We start from the raw sequence: 19,721 nt of genomic DNA on the forward strand, positions 1-19,721 counted from the left end.
CGAATCGAAGTTTATGCAGCAGCCCAAAACTAAGAGGTCCGGTCCACAAATAGCTGGGTTCCGAATTTATAAATTAATTTTATTGTATTTTTTTACCACGAGTAGTCCGGTCCATAAATTAATTTATATATTTTTTTATAAATTAATATAGATCTCCTTGCGGCTTCTATATTGCGTCTAAAGGATTTTTTTAATGTTTTATTTGCTTGAGACAAATTTAATAAGGGTAATAAAGATTTTAATTCATTCAATTCTTTTTTTAGAATTTGATTAAAGAGTTTCCCCCTTCTCTAAATCCAGGATAATACAGAAAGTACACCGGAAAAAATCCTGTTTATTTTTTAACTTTTTTTAATATTTTTTTTAAAAAAAAGTTCATTTTATTCCCTGTATTGTAAATTATTGCAATTTTATAATAAAAACCATGCGTTAATAAATTGATTCGACATAGAACACAAGCATGGAGTTACCGTTGAGAAGATTTGTTTGTTGAGAAGGGTGTGTTTCACCTCTAGTAAATAAAATCTCGAAACTGTTCAGACAAACTTTGTTATGATGGGTGAATTTTCTTTAATATAATCCATAAATCTCTTACAGTCCCTTCCATGTGTTCCATTCCATTGTCGCTGGCAGAACAATTTTAAGGAGGAAGAACATATCTTGCATGTACGTGTATAGCTCGTATATGGTGAGAGCTTCTGTACCATGGCAGGTATATTTCACATATGTTTAACAATTTCTTTCAGGAACAAATTAAAATCACCCACATAAAACATAATGTTAATAATAATTATTATCTTATTATATAATATCATTTTCTGTTTACAGTCTTCCCTGGCCTAGCAACACCACTTAAAAGCAGGATACAAAATATTGAACAGTACAGCTTTTTTCTTTTCTTTTTTACTAGTGATATATAATCTGCAACACTGGTAGAAAGGACCTCGACCTCCTCCACACCTGCAAAGACAGAAGGATACGTTAGAAATCAAAATTATGGAAGAACAGAACGTGCATGTAACAAACGATTCATCACCATTTTTGAGCTTTGACTTTGACATAATGGAGAAGCAGAGCATGCAACAAGACCTACGTACATATAATTAGTTTATGATCTAGAGGCAACAAAGACGAAGAAAAAATAATGGGAAAAGAATTAACGAAAAAAATAAGACAAAAAACTGTGCTGTAGGGAACAAATATATGTTTATATACCTAATGCATGGAAGCAGTGCAAGATTTTTAGTCGCTGTCACTGCTGCCATCATCATGCTGCTTCTACTATTTCTCTCCTCCTTCACCACGGACACCACTAGCACGGCCACCCCCCGGGAGCTTGCCCTTGATCTTGTCAACAAACCCTTCCTTGCGCTCACCTTGTGCGTCGCCCCTGTGCTCTTGTTGATTGTACCCACCTTGCGTCATGCCACCGACACCGACACCGCCACCGCCCCTGTGCTCTTGTTGATTGTACCCACCTTGCGTCATGCCACTGACACCACCACCGCCCCTGTGCTCTTGTTGATTGTACCCACCTTGCGTCATGCCACCGCCACCGCCCGGGAGCTTGTCCTTCATCTGGCCAACAAACCCTTCCTGGCGATCACCTTGTGCGCCGCCCCTGTGCTCTTGTTGGTTGTACCCACCTTGCGTCATGCCACCGCCACCGCCACCGCCCGGGAGCTTGTCCTTCATCTGGCCAACAAACCCTTCCTGGCGCTCACCTTGTGCGCCGCCCCTGTGCTCTTTTTGGTTGTACCCACCTTGCGTCATGCCACCGCCCGGGAGCTTGTCCTTCATCTGGCCAACAAACCCTTCCTGGCGCTCACCTTGTGCGCAGCCCCTGTGCTCTTGTTGGTTGTACCCACCTTGCGTCATGCCACCGCCATCGCCCCCGCCCCCGCCCGGGAGCTTGTCCTTCATCTGGCCAACAAACCCTTCCTGGCGCTCACCTTGTGCGCCGCCCCTGTGCTCTTGTTGGTTGTACCCACCTTGCGTCATGCCACCGCCACCGCCACCGCCCGGGAGCTTGTCCTTCATCTGGCCAACAAACCCTTCCTGGCGCTCACCTTGTGCGCAGCCCCTGTGCTCTTGTTGGTTGTACCCACCTTGCGTCATGCCACCGCCACCGCCCCCGCCCGGGAGCTTGTCCTTCATCTGGCCAACAAACCCTTCCTGGCGCTCACCTTGTGCGCCGCCCCTGTGCTCTTGTTGGTTGTACCCACCTTGATCTTGGTGGTTGTACCCACCTTGTGTCTCCCCCTTGTGCACGCCACCGCCTCCCCCCGGGATCTTGTCCTTCATCTGGTCAGCAAACCCTTCCTTGCGCTGACCTTGTGCGGCGCCCCTGTGATCCTGTTGGTTGTACCCACCTTGTGTCTCACCCTTGCGCTCATCTTTCTTGCCTCCAATGTTCAGAGTCTCCTCAATCTTGTGCATGATTCCTGCCATTGTGTATTTCTTTCTTCTTTTCTCTCTCGTTGAAATGGTTTTTGATATGAAGTGATGAAGGAAACAAGTGCGCCATATTTATAGGCTCCGAAGTGGAGCGAAGGAAATGGAAGCAGACAGAAAAAGAAGATAAAACTAATGGTATAATTGGAAATCACAAAAATGTCCATCTACGTGTACAGACTACAGACAGTGTTGATGATAAATGTAATAAACACCAACGTATCATTTCCTTTAGAAAGGCCTTTGATCTAATCTGAAAGGCTCAAGGTGATGTTGAAAGTTGTTAGGTCCCTGTTTAGGGCACCATACAAGGGAAGGAAGCAAATTCATTTTAATTAAACATATATACATGTTATTATGCCGAATATTTTAAAGAAGAAATGTCGCAGGAGGCACTTGTGGTCTCCGCCATGGTCATTTTCTCCTGTCCGAAGATATGGATTGATGGGATTTAAGCAATGTTGATATCTTGTCCAAGAAAGAGTAAGTGTTTTATTAAAATTAAAATGAAATAAATTTTTGCAAGTAAAATAAATAAAAGCAGTCTTTAGGAATAAATAAAAATATATTATTTTAATTTTTACAAAACTAAAATTTAAAAAATAATTATATATAAGCCAGGTGTAGAAACATAAATTATTTAAATAATAATACAGATTTTTCTATGTTATTAGACAAAAACAAAAACTATTGTAATTAATACCTAAACATATTTTAACAAGAAAGCATGTAAAATATCCAAAATAGTATAAAGATATTTTTTTTTAATTATAGGATTATCCTCTGCCAACAACTAAAGACGTGGCATGGATTTTAATTTTTTTTTTTAAATTAAGGAAAGGAAGAACTTCATTGCCATGAAAGTAACATGGATGATCACAAGTTTGATAGCCTCATTATTTTTGTATTTAAAAAAAATTAAAATTTTATTATTTTTTTAAATTAATTATTTTTCATGTTTTTATATTATTTTAATATAATAAGATTAAAAAAATATTAATTCCAGATATTTCGAAACAAAAGTCACTTGAAAAAAAAACAACCGTGGAACGATGATGTTGAATTGAGGAGCAGTGCTGACAAAAATGATCAGATATGGATGATGAAGAAATATCTACAATGTTGTGGGACCAGGCAAAAGGGCCCCATCTCTATCGTACCCTTATTCCTCTCTCCTTCTATCTTCTGGGCATGAATTAATGAATGCTTTAATTTACCGCCGTTGAAAATACCAGTTTCTTTATCCATTTCGTGCACACAGTGACACGTCGGCGATGAAGAGTAGCTTGCCGACACCTTAGAAACGTTATCCTAAAAAAATATTTTTATTTACCGTTTAAAAAATATAAATTTAAAAACTAAGTGTTTTATTAAAATTAAAATGAAATAATTTTTTTGCATGTAAAATAAATAAAAGCAGTCTTTATAAATAAATAAAAAATATTGTCGAACGTTTGTGGTGTCGCGACGATCGCTCATCACCCTCATCAGGTGTGGAGTGTCTATCTTGGCAAATATGGAAAGACAAGGAATTCTTGTCTTTTATCGAAGAAAAAAATAGAATGGCAGTGGCCACCTAATATTTTGGTCACTAGAAACTCTAACTGGTCTTAGAGATCAGGTACGGAGACTGGTTGCGTAAAGGAAAGGTATTAGCACCCCAAATACGTCTTATCTAAGGTAAGCTGCATTGTTTTATTGTCTGATAAAAACTAAGGTCTTGTCGTGTTCTATAATTTTTTGTTTGTCTATGGCTTAAGAAAAGTCATACTCGGTAAGGAGGTCCTTATCTTATCGGGTAAAAACCTTATTGTGCTAACGTCAAATAAAAAAACTACCTTTTTAATATCGGGAGTACGTTTTACTATAAATTTATAATCCTGAATATTAAAAGAGAACAAAATATTTTTTTGGGTTTTTTTTTGAAATATTGGTCTAGTTCTTGTGACTTTAATAAACTGGTTATTAAAGCCAAGATGCATACTAATACATATTTTTTGAATTTTTTTTTGTATGAAAATATGATGTGATTTTTTATTTGAGAGATTTGGTCGTATGCATGAAAACAAAAAATATTTTTAAAATTTTTTTTGAAGAAAACCAGGTATTTTAATACCGCATTTGTGTTTTTACGGTATATAAAAAACAAGCCGATATTAATTAAAATGGATAGAAAAATATGCAAGAAAATCATGGATGTTTTTGAAAATGTATTTTTTTAAAACAAATTTGAACGGGCCGGACCCGAAACAAAATTGGGCTGGGACCGACCCAAATAAAACACAAACTATCTTATATTGGGTTGGACTCAGCCCCGCCACGTGGACTGGGCTGATGATCCAACTCGGACTGGTTACTGTGCCATGCACAGTAACCATGGTCCAACCCGGGCTGGTTACTGTGCCATGCATAGTAACCAGCCAAATGTAATTCTCCGGTTACTGTGCTTTGTGCTCATGCACAGTAACCGGGTAATTATTTTGTCTTGCATTGCAGAAACATGCACATTGCACGTTCTGCATGCAAGGGAATGAAATGGGAAAACATAAACGAAAGGACGAGAATTACCTTGAATAGAGGAGCTCTGGTAGCTGAGCTGAAGGTGGCTGGTGGTGACGGTGGTTTTGTTGCAGTGGCAGACGGTGGTTGCTGCAAGAAGAGGAAGAAAGGAGAAGAAATCTGCAGAGGCTGACGATGGTGACAGTCGCGGTGGCTGATTCGCCTCCTATGAAGATCTGGGTTGGTGGTGGTGGTGGTGGTTGTGGTAGGAGGTCGTGGTGGAGAGAGAAACAGAGAGGTTCTGCTGGCATCAGAAACCTGGTTAGGGAGGCTGGTTTTTTTGCTGTCTTTGGACCGAAATTTCTCCATACCTAGAGCATGAAGATCAAATCTATTTATAGGAGGTGGAAGAGGGACAATTTGTCTCTTATGGTGCAAAATATCAGCCCTTGGTTCGACCTGAAAGCATCCCAACCATTGGCTCAAAATAGCAATGATGAACTGTCAGTTTTGCAGGAAAAATGGTCGGTCGGGTTGGCCAATTTGAGGCGGTTCCACCACCTCGGCAGCCTCGATAGGCCCGAACAGCTTACACTAACGTGTAGTCAAGTATCCCAGGATCGTTTTCGTGTATGTTTCATCTAATTTGGTGAAGAAACAAGGCGTCAAATGCCTTGGGAAGGTGGCCACCTAAGAAAAAAAAAAGAAATTAAATTAGTGGCATACCCACAACCAATCAACATGATGTAGTAAATGGGAAAAAAATGCTAGAAATTTCGAGAAACTATAAATTTACGAAGAGGCTTGAATAAAAAGAGAGAGAGAGAGAGAGAATCATTTCCTAGTCACCAACATCATCTATTTCATTAGCGTTTTGCTTTCTTTTCTATTTTTGATGTACTAGCCTTGTGCCTTATTTTATTTTATGAATTTTATACAACTTAACCTTTTTAAAAAAAATTAATAAAACAAAAAAGATGTCTCTTTTTGTACTTGTTTAGCCATTTTATTTCTAGCTTATTAATTTGATTAAATTTTGACAATACTAAATATAAATTAAGCTTTGGCTATTCTTATCTTCAAGGTAATATTAAGTAAATGTTATATTTCACTCAAACAAATTCATGTCTCTTTTTGTAATTTTACCATCGAAGCAGTAGCTATGATTTAAATAAAAAAAATAAACCTTCCTTGTATTTGAACCTTACAAGGCATTATATATATATATATATATATATATGAATATAGCTTTTAATTCATGTAATCCTCAAAACCAACTAGGATGACAATTCTTAGAGATAAATAAAATCACCATATACTCACCATATACATCTTTATTGATTATTTTCCATACATTTTATAATGGATATCAAAAAACACGGTACAATTATTATTTCTCATACCCTTCGCCATGGGTTGGATAATATTTTTGGTAAAAAACTAAATATATAAGCTTTTTAAATGTATTTTTTTAATTCTAATTAAAAAAAAAAAGTCTATGCATTCATTTAATTAAATACATTGAGAATCATATATGTAAATAAATGTAAAAAAACAAAATGTTATCATGTCTATTCAACTCTCTTTGTTGTTGGTTAAATAAAGTTTTTTCTAACGCAAAAGAATTAATGTGTAGGTATTATTAACGTTTTTTCTGATATAAAATACGAAATATAACCGTGAATCAAAAACTCAATGCTTAAATATAATAAAATATAGTAAAGCTTATATGTGTTAATAAAAACATATAAAATTTCAAATTAATTTTTAATATATCAGAAATTGCAATTGCTAATAGGTACAGTCCACAATCGCTAATGTTGAAACAATGTTTAAACATGTGCAAACTAAACCTGTAAGCTTTTACCTTTTCAATGGTCATATCGAAAGTTTATGCAGCAGCCCAAAACTAAGAGGTCCGGTCCACAAATAGCTGGGTTCTGAATTTATAAATTAATTTTATTGTTTTTTTTTACCACGAGGAGTCCGGTCCACAGTATGAGTGAGGTCTCCTTACGGCTCATATATTTGTGTCTAATGGATTTTTTAAAGTTTTATTTGCTCGAGACAAATTTAATTACGGTATAAAGATTTAATTCATTCAATTTTTTTTTATTTGATTAAAGAGAGTTTTCCCCTTTTTATAAATCCAGGGATCATATAGAAAAGGAGACCAGGGGGGGGAAATCGATTGGTGAGAAGATTGCTAATTAAGCACAGCTACAAGGAAAACAATTCACTTTAGTCCCTGTACTGTAAATTATTGCAATTTTATAATCGTTTATCATACCCCTTAGAGCAATTAGGTCCCTAGAAGATATTTTGTGTAATCGATTATGTTTTTGGGATGCCAAAACTATGTCCATAATACATTAATGCCACTTGAGATTGTTATATAATATAGTATTCCATTTAACCTTGAAACGATAAAATATTATTGTGTGGAGGATCATTATCAACATGCATGGAAATATACAAGTTAATATTGGTTGAGAATTATAAAAAAAAAATACAAAAAAATAGATATATATTTATATGCTAGCGCCTCCGACTTTCGAATTGTATATGCATGATCCCCGCCCTTTGGGCAAATCTAAATCCAGATTTATAAATTTGTAGAAATTAACATACCATTGGTTAATAAATTGATTCGACATAGAGCACAAGAATAGAGTTTTACCGTGTCCGATTTTTGTTTTTTGATGAGAAGGGTGTGTTTTTTTTTCACCTCTAGCAAACAAAATCTCGAAACTGTTCAGACAACCTTTGTTATGATGGTGAATTTTCTTTTCTTTTCTTTAATATAATCCATAAATTTCTTACAGGCCTCCCTTGGGTTTTAAGGAAGAACATATCTTGGTGTGTACATGTGTGTAGCTCGTATATGGTGAGCTTCTGTAACATAGAAGGCATATTTCACATATGTTTTAACAATTTCTTTCAGGAACATATTAAAATCATACACATAAAACATAATGTAAATAATAATTATTATTTTATTATAATATCATTTTCGGTTTACAGTCCTTCCCTGCCTAGCAACACCACTTAAAGCAAAGATACAAAATATTGAACAGTACAGCTTTTTCTTTTTTTTTTCTAGTGATAATCAGCAACACTGGTAGACAGGACCTCGACCTCCTCCACACCTGCAAAGACAGAAGGATACGTTAGAAATCAAAACCATGGAAGAACAGAACGTGTAACAAACGATTCACCATTTTTGAGCTTTGACTTTGACATAATGTAAGAAGAAGAGCATGCTACAAGTCCTACGTACATATAATTAGTAGGCAACAAGGACATCAAGGAATCAAGATGGGAAAAGAATTAACGAAAATAAATACAAAAAACCATGCTAGTAGGGAACAAATATGTGTATATACCTAATGCATGGAAGCACTGCAAGATTTTTAGTCGCTGTCACTGCTGCTGCTATGGCCATCTTCATTCTTCTTCTTGTCCTTTTTCTTCTTTTTCTCTCCTCCTTCACCACGGACGCCACTGCCACCGCCACCCCCAGGGATCTTGCCCTTGATCTTGTCAACAAACCCTTCCTTGCGCTCGCCTTGTGCGTCGCCCCTGTGCTCTTGTTGGTTGTACCCACCTTGAGAAATATAAGAAAGACGACATTAAAATGAAAGAACTCTAAAATGAAATAATAAAGTACAAAATAAGAAAATCGTTGCGCTCACCTTGTGCGCCGCCCCTGTGCTCTTGTTGGTTGTACCCACCTTGCGTCATGCCACCGCCACCGCCCGGGAGCTTGTCCTTCATCTGGGCAACAAACCCTTCCTTGCGCTCACCTTGTGCGCCGCCCCTGTGCTGTTGTTGGTTGTACCCACCTTGCTCTTGGTGGTTGTACCCACCTTGTGTCTCCCCCTTGTGCACGCCTCCGCCTCCCCCCGGGATCTTGTCCTTCATCTGGTCAACAAACCCTTCCTTGCGCTGACCTTGTGCACCGTCCCTGTGATCCTGTTGGTTGTACCCACCTTGTGTCTCACCCTTGCGCTCATCTTTCTTGCCTCCAATGTTCAGAGTCTCCTCAATCTTGTGCATGATTCCTGCCATTGTGTATTTCTTTCTTCTTTTTTCTCTCTTTGAAATGGCTTCTGATATGAAGTGATGAATGAAACAAGTGCCACATTTATAGGCTCAGAAGTGGAGCACAGGAAATGGAAGCAGACAGAAAAAGAATATAAAACTAATGGTATAACTGGAAATCACAAAAATGTCCATCTACGTGTACAGACAGTGTTGATGATAAATGTAATAAACTCCAACGTATCATTTCCTTTAGAAAGGCCTTTGATCTAATCCGAAAGGCTAAAGGTGATGTTGAAAGTTGTTGGGTCCCTGTTTAGGGCACCATACAAGGGAAGGAAGCAAATTCATTTTAAATAAACATATATCCATGTTATTATGCCAAATAATTTAAAGAAGAAATGTCGCAGGAGGCACTTGATGGGATTTAAGTAATGTTGATATCTTGTTCAAGAGAGAGAGAGAGAGAGAGAATTAGAATCTATAATAGAAAAGTAGTGGATGGGTTAACTGTGTGTTTGAGATTACAATAGTATTTAGCTTTTAAAAATATAATTAAAAAAATTTAGTTACGGTTTAAAAAATATAAATTTAAAAATAAAATATTTTATTAAATTATAATGAGATGAATTTTTGCATGTAAAATAAATAAAAATCAGTTTTCATGGATAAAAAAAATCTTTATAAATAAAAAAATATATTATTTTAATTTTTATAAAATTAAAATTTAAAATGTAATTATATATAAGTCAGGTAAAAAAAACATAAATTATTTAAATAATCATACAGTTTTTTCTATGTTGTCAGACAAAAATAAAAACTATTATACCAAACATATTTTAACAAGAAAGCATGTACAATATCCAAAATAGTATAAAGATATTTTTTTTCTTACAATAGGATTGCCCCTCTGCCTGTAACTAAACGCGTGCCATGGATTTTAATTATTTTTTAAAATTAATTTTTTTTCATATTATTTTAATATAATAAGATTAAAAAAATATTAATTCCAGATATTTCGAAACAAAAGTCACTTGAAAAAAAAACAACCGTGGAACGATGATGTTGAATTGAGGAGCAGTGCTGACAAAAATGATCAGATATGGATGATGAAGAAATATCTACAATGTTGTGGGACCAGGAAAAAGGGCCCCATCTCTATCGTACCCTTATTCCTCTCTCCTTCTATCTTCTGGGCAATGGGCATGAATTAATGAATGCTTTAATTTACCGCCGTTGAAAATACCAGTTTCTTTATCCATTTCGTGCACACACTGACACGTCGGCGGTGAATAGTAGCTTGCCGACACCTTAGAAATGTTATCCTGCTGTCAGGCTCACCGCCATGGAAACTCCCTCTGGCTGCCACGTTCAAGATAAGGAAAAGGTCTCTCGGGTCCTCGTTCATGGGATTTCAAGAGATCAGATAGCTAGCACTGTAACTCTTATGATGCATTCACTGTATCTGATCAATCTCCCACCGGCCATTCTAATAATATATACCGGAAGTGCCCTGGATCCTGAGCAAGTCTCCCACCGACCAGTCTTTATTATTACTCTTACTATGTACTACCTTCTTGATTTTGGTGCCATCTTGCTGGTAAGAGATGAGAAGCAATGTTTATTAAAAATGTATTAAGATAATTATGCTATTATCATATATTTAAAAATATAAAAATAAATAAATTTTTGCTAAGCTTTATTTGAGCTACAATTCTAAATGGGGCCTAAAGCAAGGAACTCCTTAAAGGGCACAGTGCCCAGAGCAAAATGGCTATTCCTAGAGGATGTGTTTGCCGATGTCTAGATTGTGTACTTTCCGGTGAGGCGACAACATAAAGGTCTATGACTACAACAACCACTGACATATGCACCAAAAAAGAGGAGAGAAAAGTAGTGCTTGTCCAAAAAAGTCCTCGTGATTTTCTCATCTATCCATTTTTCAAGCTTCCAATGGACTGGCTACACGTGTTTGGATAAGAAGAGGATGGCCAGACTACATAAGATTAAGATTAAGATAGTGTTTGGCTCTCGTTACCTTCTGCTTTTTTTATCAAACGCAATAATTTGATGTTTGATTATTTTTAATAACTGTGTTTTGGTTATGGGACCCATGAAAATTTAATGTTTCACCTTATCTTCTGTGCAAGCAATTTTTTTTTTGCTTTTCTTGCACTGTTAATGTTAATTATACTGTTTAATAAACAGTATAATTAATATAAACAGTATATATTGGTACATTATTGCACTGTTTACTTTAAAATAGTGAACAGTGCAATTTTCTCGCATTATTCATTTGCACTCCGCGAATTTAATTTTTTTTAAGTGTGTTAATTTTTTTAATATTTTTTTAAAAAATGCTTGATAATATTTTATCTAATTTTATTATACACTAAAATAATTATGGAAACTGTAATTTTTATCGGATGTATTTCGTACGTAATGGAATTGTAGATGCTTTCATGGAATAATAAAAAAATATTTTATATTAAGTATGATTTATTTCATGATGTAATAACAATAGTTAAATTCACAATATTTAAATTAAAAATCATCAATATTAATATATATTTTTTAAAATTATTTTATAACCTCAATTTTAAAAGCATTTTTAACAAAACACATTAAATTACTTTTTCTTCAACCTCAATTTCAACCACAGTTTTAACCAAACATTTATTTTTTCAAATCAACCTCAACTAAAAGTACTTTTTATAAAACAACTTCCTCAACTAAAAATACTTTTTATAAAACAATTTTTTTCAAACCACAACCACAACAGCAACCATAATACCAAATATACTCAAAGGTGCTAGTTTTTGCGTTATAAAAATTTTTTATTTTTAATTTATTAAATGACTAATTTTTTATGTTTTTAAAATGATTTAATATGTTAATATTAAAAATAAAATTTTAAAAATAAATAAAAATTATTTCAATTAATTTTTAAATAAAAAATATTTAAAAAAAAAACAATTACTAACACCGTACCAAAAAATAATATGTGGCCTAGGATGACTGCCTGCCTGTTAGGTTTCATTCACAAGTAAATGCAGCAGTGCTTCTCACAAACTTCGCCTGAAACCAATAAATGTTGGCTGTCGAGTTTTAGCGAGTTTTAGCTGCCTTGATGGTTGGGTAGTTGGGGTGATTATTTTTAATTTAATTTGATTTGATTTTTATTAGAAAAATAATAAAATTAAAAAAAAATTAAAATAAAAAACCAAAACCGACCAGTTTCGGTTCTGTTTTTAAGAACAAAAACCAACTCAAACCAGTTTGGCTCGATTTTGGCTCGATTTTTTCAGTTTTGGCTCGGTTTTTTTCGGTTTGAGTTCAGTTCAATTCGGTTTTTTCAATGTTAGGCTTATAAAACAAAACCAAACCGGTTAATTTTTTCAAAATTTTAATCAGTTTTTTTTTAATAGTTTAGTTTTTTCTATTATTTTTTTTTTAGTTTTCTCAGTTTTTTTATTTTTACTCATTCCTACTTGATGGGTTACTTGATGGGTTACTTTATGAGTTCAAAGCAAATAAATTCATCCACCAACCTCGTGGTTTCCATTAAGAAATTATTACACAACTATTACATGGAACTGGTCCAACACTAAAAAAATCTAGGTGATTGCCCGTACTATGCCATGAGTCAGAACAAAAGATTTTTAAAGTGTTAAAAAAAATATATTCAAATATTGATTACATATTTCTTAAAAAAAAAAAAATTAACCATTTCATGATATTTTAATTTAATACTAAGCTATTTAATTTATTTGAGTTATTTTTTTTATTAACATGAATATCCAGATGAGCCTATACATACCTCAACTAATCTTACAGATTATGAAGCTAACGACCATATAAACCTCCAACAGTTCTAAGGTTTGTGAGACTCAAACTGATGATCTCTAGAGAACTTAGGTTAATTTTACTCGGGTTAATTGTATCCGACTCACATGGATAATCTTAAAAAAAATTAAAAATTTAATTTTAAATTAACTCAATGTTAAAAAATAAAATCAATAAAAATACAACATTAAATTAAAAAATAAATAAACTTAAGTTAACCAAACACACTCCCAATACGGGTTATAGCGTCATCAATGATCAATAAATTTTTTATTCTCACAAACTAGTACTAAGACAATTGAAAATGCTATTAATGTCGTATTTCTGACCACAGACTGGATGGATTCTAGTCAATTCGCCATTTTAACGACCAGTTAAATGAAACCAACCATTTTCTCATCTTCAATAAATTTTGGGATGTCTGGTCAAAGAAACTGTGGATAATAAGGACAAACTTAGGATAGATTTCCACTGCAAAATAACTTTTAATTTCAACCAACACAAGATCTTATCCACCTGAGAAATTCTTTCCTCTAATTCGCTCTTACATGTTGTTGATTATCCAACCAAGGCGGTCACATCTTTGATTTTTAACTTGGGGTGCACTTCTATTAACAGCGGCCATGAAGGCAGCAGAGGTTCCCGGAAGATAACAACCAAGAGAGAAACCTCGCATCTAAGCCATGTTTTATGTTGTCTTTCAAAGTCAGTTTGTCAAACTATCCACAAATTGCACATAAATTACTTATCACAGACATCCAATCTGTAGAAAATGGGATAGAAATGAAACAGGTTACTCACAAATGAGAATATATACATGTATTCTGGACACAGTCTCCCGCCAGTTTTATCGAATTGCTCCAAGCAAATTGGCACCATCAAGCTTTGCATCTTCCAAATGCTGTGATAGAAACAAGAAATTAGATGTTTGATAGCAAACAAATCCCTGAAATGGGAGCCAAAACTGGACATCCAAACCAGTTTATGCACATAGCACCCAAACTTGGGATCGCATTAAATCTTCTGACCTAAGTAAAGAACTCTCAGCTTGACAAGTCACACTTCATTTATATGAGCAACTTGTAGCAAATCTCTTCCACAAAAACCATTTTCAAGTAGAACTATGCAACTTGAGGAGGAATTTGAGGACCATTCATTAAACCTTTATTTTAAAAAATGAAATGGAAAACAAAAACTACTTGCAGAAAAGTTGCCAGCATGTTGAGTATTCTGCATAAACATCAGTAAAATTAAAAGCAAAACAAAAACTAGCACGCAGAAAATTGAGATATTCTGCATAAACACCACAGCTCTTAATATTATTGTGCTCAAGCTACACTCCAATGACAAACATTCTAATTAATTATGCATTTGGTGGATAATGGAACTCATACATCATCTGCATGGCCAGAAAGCCTAATTAATCAAAATTATTGATCCCTGCACCGGACAGGGATCAGATTTTAAGCAACAATACCATGTTCTTAATCTTTGACTTCATTGCACTTCAAATGCACCGTCAAAATCTCTCTTTGATTCAATGCAATTTATTTTCAGTATATATAATTTCATTATGCAAATGCCTGCACATATAACTATTTCGGTGGTGGAAACTGTTGCTTCTATTCATGATGCTGTGGCACAAGAATGATTAAATCATTATTCTGTCAGGTCAATCTTTCTGAAGAAATATTACTGATCTTGTGAAAATATCGATGCCATCCAGCATCCAATACAAATTTCAGCATTCTCCATGAATATTACATGGGTTTAAATGTTGACCATTATCAGCAAAGACATCAACATCAACAGGCCTTTCATTTTTCCTTTTCAAGAATTGAAAAGCAATAAATTTAAAGAAAAAGAGGTGTTTATCATATGATGCAAAGGATCCCTTAGGCAGATTAAAAATCTATAATATAAACTCATGGCCAACATAGAGGCAAATCAACTTTAGGCACCTCAGACTTTGAGAATAATTGCCACGCCATCTCCAAGTAAAGCCCATACTGATTGAGAGTATTCTACATAGTCAAATCAGTTACTTACTGCATTTTGAAGATTGACACGTCGTAGATAAGCCCGTTGAAGATTTGCACCCTTTAGATTGGCATTATTCAATTTTGCACCCTGAAAAATGTCAGTTTCAGCAAGTTAAACTTAACAGCTGCAAGGGTTAGGAAAGAAACTTGATTTTGCAGGGGCATCCCTTCTTGCAGTCGTTTTATACTTGCTAAATCCACTAATAAACTGGTTTAGGCCCCTTTTTCTTTCCACACATTTGATTCTGCCTCAAAAGTGAGTCTTATTATCATTTTATATTTATATTCATGGTTTCCACACTGAAAATGTTTTTACCTTCAGATTGGCTCCTTCTAGATTAGCTCCTTCAAAGTTGGCATTAGTGAGATCAGCAGTCTGAAATTAGGTTAGCTGAACCGGTTAGTATATGAAATCAACCTGGTCTGGAAACAAATATTGGCTCTTGTTTACATTATGCTTAAATCCATAAACTATTTCAATTATATTTGTTCTATAAACTATAACCAAACTTTGGTAAAAATCAGAAGGAAGATGAGACCCTGCTCCTATTGATATTTCTTCTTCATATGAAGCACATTACCATTTTTGCCTCTTAAAAACAATAAGGGTTTTTGTTTGATAAATAAGAAAGTTAATGCTTCTAGCAAGTGTTTTACACATGGACAATTGATTTCAAAGAATAATATGTTGTGTTTAGAAATTAGATTAGTGGCAGTACACAATGATTACCATTTGAATTCTGCATGTCCAATATTTATGGATTGAACCCCTTAGACATGCAGGTTAAACTAAAACTTTCCTAATTCAAGCAACCAAAACACAAGTGTAAACCAGAACCAAGCCCCATTCTCACAGTCAATGAACATTGAAGGAATCAAACCAGAATCACCAGCTAATTAGTATGGTCAATTAATCAGAGGGAAAATAAAACAGGCACAAAATGAAATTCAGTTACTTAAGAGATTAACAGATGCTGAACCTGTAAGTGTGCAGAACGCAGATTTGCTCCGCAGAAATTGCAATCAACCAAACAAGCATCTGGAACAGAACATAAAATCAAAGTTAGAAGTAGTTTCCTACAGAGATTGCCGTGAACATTAATCGAGCCTTAAATGGCTAGGTCAAGGTTTCCACTAGAAGATAAAAACCTTTGTGTACATAACAAATCTAATGTTCAAGAAAATATAGTTGGGTTATATAAAATGCTAGAACATTCACATAAATTTGTGAATGAATTAGAGAAATAAATTATACGTCGAGGGATTATGAGGCTACAAGCCTGTAAATATGCAAAAGTACAATATGCAACAGTCCTAGTAGCCTTGAGTAGAGGAAATGATTAAAGCATGCACTTCTATAATCTATATCACCAGAATAACTACAAATATTACCTTGTAGGGTTGCACTCTGAAGGTTGGCACCTGCTAAAGAAGCTCCTCGGAGATTTGCACCAGTAAATTCACACCTTCCCTAGGCATGAAACAGCCATCAAGAAAGATTCTATAATACTAGATGTTTTACAAATGTTATCCTAGTTTGATTTCAGTGTCTTACTCCCGCAAAGTTGCATTGTGGAATATGGAACCCTCGGCATCCACATCCTGCAGTATCAATTTAAAGGTTTTAACATGATCCATTAAATAGATAAAAGTGGTAAAGGAGCTAAACACGGAGAACAAATATGTGATATTTCTTAGATAGCCAAGAGCAATGCCAAAACTAACTTCAATATTCCATACCCATTGCAATAAGATTCTTAAAATATGCAACTGTTTAAGCATTCTACGATTTGTTCATCGGAATATACACATGATCATCAATACAGAACCACACTGCCTGTCCCAATTTTGATTCCCTTTTTTGCCTATCTCAAATAGTATACCCACCATGATAAAGTCAAATCATAATCTTTCCCCAGTTATTACATCACACTTGCTAGAACATGTCCTTCCTCTCAAGGAGGTTAGCTTAGAAAATGAAATTAAGCATGTAATGTGTGATAGCAGTGACTGCTTGGGCTTAAACAAGAAGCAAAAGAATTCAAGACACTCATTGTAAGGTCGAGAGAATTCATTGCAGTGACCACAGTGCAAGTCTCTGGGAAGTACAATGCAAAGACAATAAGGAGATGTTCAGGACAGAGTGCATTACAGGAATATGAAATTACACCTACCCGGAATTTTGCACAAAGTAGGTTTGCATGTGAGAAGAGCACATTTTGAAGAGATGCATAGCTAAAGTCAACATATGAGAGGTCCTGCATCTCAATAAACCATACATTAGAGGACAGAATAATTGTCATTAATTTAACTTAAAGCCATTTAAATCCAAACAAGCTAGCATTCTGCATTTTTTTGCCTTCACAGGTTGTTCCTATAACAGTTTTAGAAGAAGAAAACAGCACCTAATCACAATTGTCTATTGACATAAGTTATACTTTCTCTAAGAACAAACCCCAACAAAACAAATGAATCTATTGGCTTAGTTCAGAGAGACAAATCTGACATGAAACTTTAAGAAAGCAAGAGAAATCCTTCCAAATTAGACAACTTCTAAACCCAAAAGACTTGCCAGTTTGGAGAGATCAAGGCCAGAAAAATTAATTCCTCGAAATTTCACTTTCTTATACTGTATACATTTGATGATATCTGCCCGTGTCAATTCAGCATCCAACTCATTACCTTCCTTCCTCTTATTCAGAACAGAATTGATTCCCTCCAAGAGCCCCTGACATATAAGGTCATAGAGAATGGAAAGTCAGAAACATTAGGGATATGCTTGACTAGATACATGAATCCAAATGCATGCATATGGACCTCACAGTATTCAAGGATGAGCGCCAAAACTCATTGCAGAATGATGCTAAGTAAAAACAGATTAGCAGAGAAAATAGAAAATATAAATTTGACAACAAGAATAAGGTAAATTGGAAACACCTTTTGCTAACAAAATCTCATGCACTGGGACAGCATAAACATGTGATGCATGTGTTTGTGAAAAACTCCATTTATTACTTGGATCCAGTAATATATAAAATCAAGGACGCATGACGGCATATGGTTCCTTGAACAAATTAGGCAGATCTTTCAAACAAAGGTTTATATGGAAATGGCATGAAGTGTGTGAAAAGTGTGCTCTCCTTTTGAAATGCCTGCATGCAAGCTCAGGGCCATAATTTCCAACATGTCAAAAATTGCAACCTAGCACTACATACAAACAAGAACAAATTACTTGCTCATGTGAAGAGATAAAATCGAAGACACACAATGACTTCTGGTTCTTCCAAAGAATTTAGGCAGATATTTTAAGAAAAAAAAGTGTTTACAGGGAAGTGGTGTAAATTTTCTAAAAATTGCGTGCTCCCTTTGGAAAAGCCTGCATAAGCTCAGGAGATTCCTGCTGTGACTGGTATGCAGGAAAATCTTGTCCTCTCAAAAACTGCTTTATACCAATTCCCCCAGGCCATGTGCACACATGAAGGAAGAAATCAAATTAATTAAGATTGATAAAGTAAGAAAATTCACCACACACATATGCAAGAAAATCCAACATAATATAGACTATTGAGCCTATTGCTATTCCTATGCATCTTAAGCCTGGGCCAGCTTATCAGAAGTGAAGTGCCACTCAACAAGAGGCTTGTACTTCATGTACTGTCCTTCAAAGAATAGGCAGTACACGAAGAACCAAAAAAGGGAATGGAAGAAGAGGTAATAGCCAGAAAAGAACCAAAAGAAAAGGGAAATAATCACATACAAGAAGCTGATAGTATTCTGCCTCTCGCATAAGCTCTGAATATCCAGCATCAGTTAGTGTGGGAACCACACCATCCCTCAACCAATTCAAAATATGCCGGAAGTGTTTCCCGTCCCTATCAATGAAAACGTATCCCTGCAGAATCAAAATTCAGAAACGATTCATTACTCGCAACACCCTCTGATATGAAACTCAATGAAGTAAACCTCCTGTCCCATTTGCCCCTTTCCCTTCCTTTTCCTCTCAACTTAAATAAAATATAAGTTCACTTCCCTCTAAGAAACAAAGTGTCATTCTCTCAACAAATAATAATAATAATAATAATTGGCCAGGCAACACTTCCATCTTCATCAAACCAGGCGGTTATCCCTCAAAGTTTCTAAAATACTAACCAGTCATTCCAAGAAACTTGACAAAAATAAATAAAAATAGCAGCCATTTGTTAACTGGGCAGTCCTTGGCATTTACTCCTCGTAATTGTGTACACACTATGGAACAACAAATAAGCATAATTCTAATGTTACTACCTTATCAGGATCCTCAGACACCATGAGTCTTCCTCTGAACATAGCAGCAAGCATGGAATCAGGCTCACCCCGCGTTAATGTATCAATTGTGGTGCAAAATTTCTTCCCTCCTGTAAATTAATTAACCCCATTACATTTTCACAATAAACTATTCATAATCAAGCACAATTAACTTTAGAAGAAGAAGAAGAAGAAGTTATAACTCTTTTAAATAGAGTGGGAAAAACGGTGAAATTTCATCTGGGTCTTCACAGTTTGATTTATTTTAGGATCTAAAAATGATTATCCGCAGACATTTTACTACATAGACAAATTCGTAAATAAATTAGAGACGGAGAGAGAGACCGATGTTGAGACGAATTAGAGAAGAGAAAGTGTGGTCTTTCATTATTTGCATTCCGTAGATAGAGAGAGAGATGGGTACTTTTGAGCAAAAGAAAAAAGGGAAGCTTTTCAAGCATCCATGAATTACAGAGGTGATGAAGGCAGAGGGTCCCTTTAGCTGTCTGTATGTATTTGGTAATTTTAGGTCCGTTTTCCTCTCAAATTATA

The 19,721-nt window shown here is 35.2% G+C and overlaps 2 protein-coding genes across 4 annotated transcripts in view; both read right to left on the reverse strand.

Moving 5' to 3' along the window:
- LOC18104132 (glycine-rich cell wall structural protein 1.8) overlaps positions 1-9,114 on the reverse strand; it is a 32,333-nt gene extending 23,219 nt beyond the window's left edge. Inside the window, exons 1-5 of the mRNA XM_052446509.1 lie at positions 8,649-9,114; positions 2,334-2,372; positions 2,070-2,186; positions 1,869-1,952; positions 1,608-1,763 (exon numbers count right to left, since the gene is read on the reverse strand). Coding sequence (XP_052302469.1) covers positions 1,608-1,763; positions 1,869-1,952; positions 2,070-2,186; positions 2,334-2,372; positions 8,649-9,024 — 772 coding nt within the window. The 5' untranslated portion in view covers positions 9,025-9,114. The remainder of the gene's footprint in view (positions 1-1,607; positions 1,764-1,868; positions 1,953-2,069; positions 2,187-2,333; positions 2,373-8,648) is intronic.
- Positions 9,115-13,351: 4,237 nt separating this feature from the next.
- Positions 13,352-19,721, reverse strand: LOC7482371 (FH protein interacting protein FIP2). Of its 3 annotated transcripts, XM_024583207.2 has the most exons (12): positions 19,515-19,721; positions 19,170-19,279; positions 18,643-18,777; positions 17,458-17,613; positions 17,060-17,143; positions 16,441-16,487; positions 16,278-16,351; positions 15,866-15,924; positions 15,202-15,261; positions 14,893-14,973; positions 13,645-13,744; positions 13,352-13,562 (listed from the first exon to the last, which is right to left on the reverse strand). In XM_024583207.2, exons 1-11 carry the CDS (start codon positions 19,564-19,566, stop codon positions 13,691-13,693), a joined length of 912 nt encoding a protein of 303 aa, XP_024438975.1. In that variant the 5' UTR covers positions 19,567-19,721; the 3' UTR covers positions 13,352-13,562; positions 13,645-13,690. The 3 variants fall into 3 exon arrangements, with proteins under 3 accessions (XP_024438975.1, XP_024438974.1, XP_024438976.1); XM_024583206.2 differs by having other exon boundaries at positions 13,352-13,744; XM_024583208.2 differs by having other exon boundaries at positions 13,352-13,744; positions 19,373-19,721.

This window comes from Populus trichocarpa, chromosome 13, assembly GCF_000002775.5.
Source record: "Populus trichocarpa isolate Nisqually-1 chromosome 13, P.trichocarpa_v4.1, whole genome shotgun sequence".
NCBI lineage: Eukaryota > Viridiplantae > Streptophyta > Magnoliopsida > Malpighiales > Salicaceae > Populus > Populus trichocarpa.

Bases quoted from the DNA above. Each gene is read 5' to 3' on its own strand.
- LOC7482371 (XM_024583207.2), bottom strand. From the start codon at position 19,566: ATGCAAATAATGAAAGACCACACTTTCTCTTCTCTAATTCGTCTCAAC. The intron at 15,925-16,277 runs GTAATATTTGTA...GTTCTGTTCCAG, and splicing joins TCAGAGTGCAACCCTACAAG to ATGCTTGTTTGGTTGATTGC. The intron at 13,745-14,892 runs GTAAGTAACTGA...TTTCTATCACAG, and splicing joins GTGTCAATCTTCAAAATGCA to CATTTGGAAGATGCAAAGCT.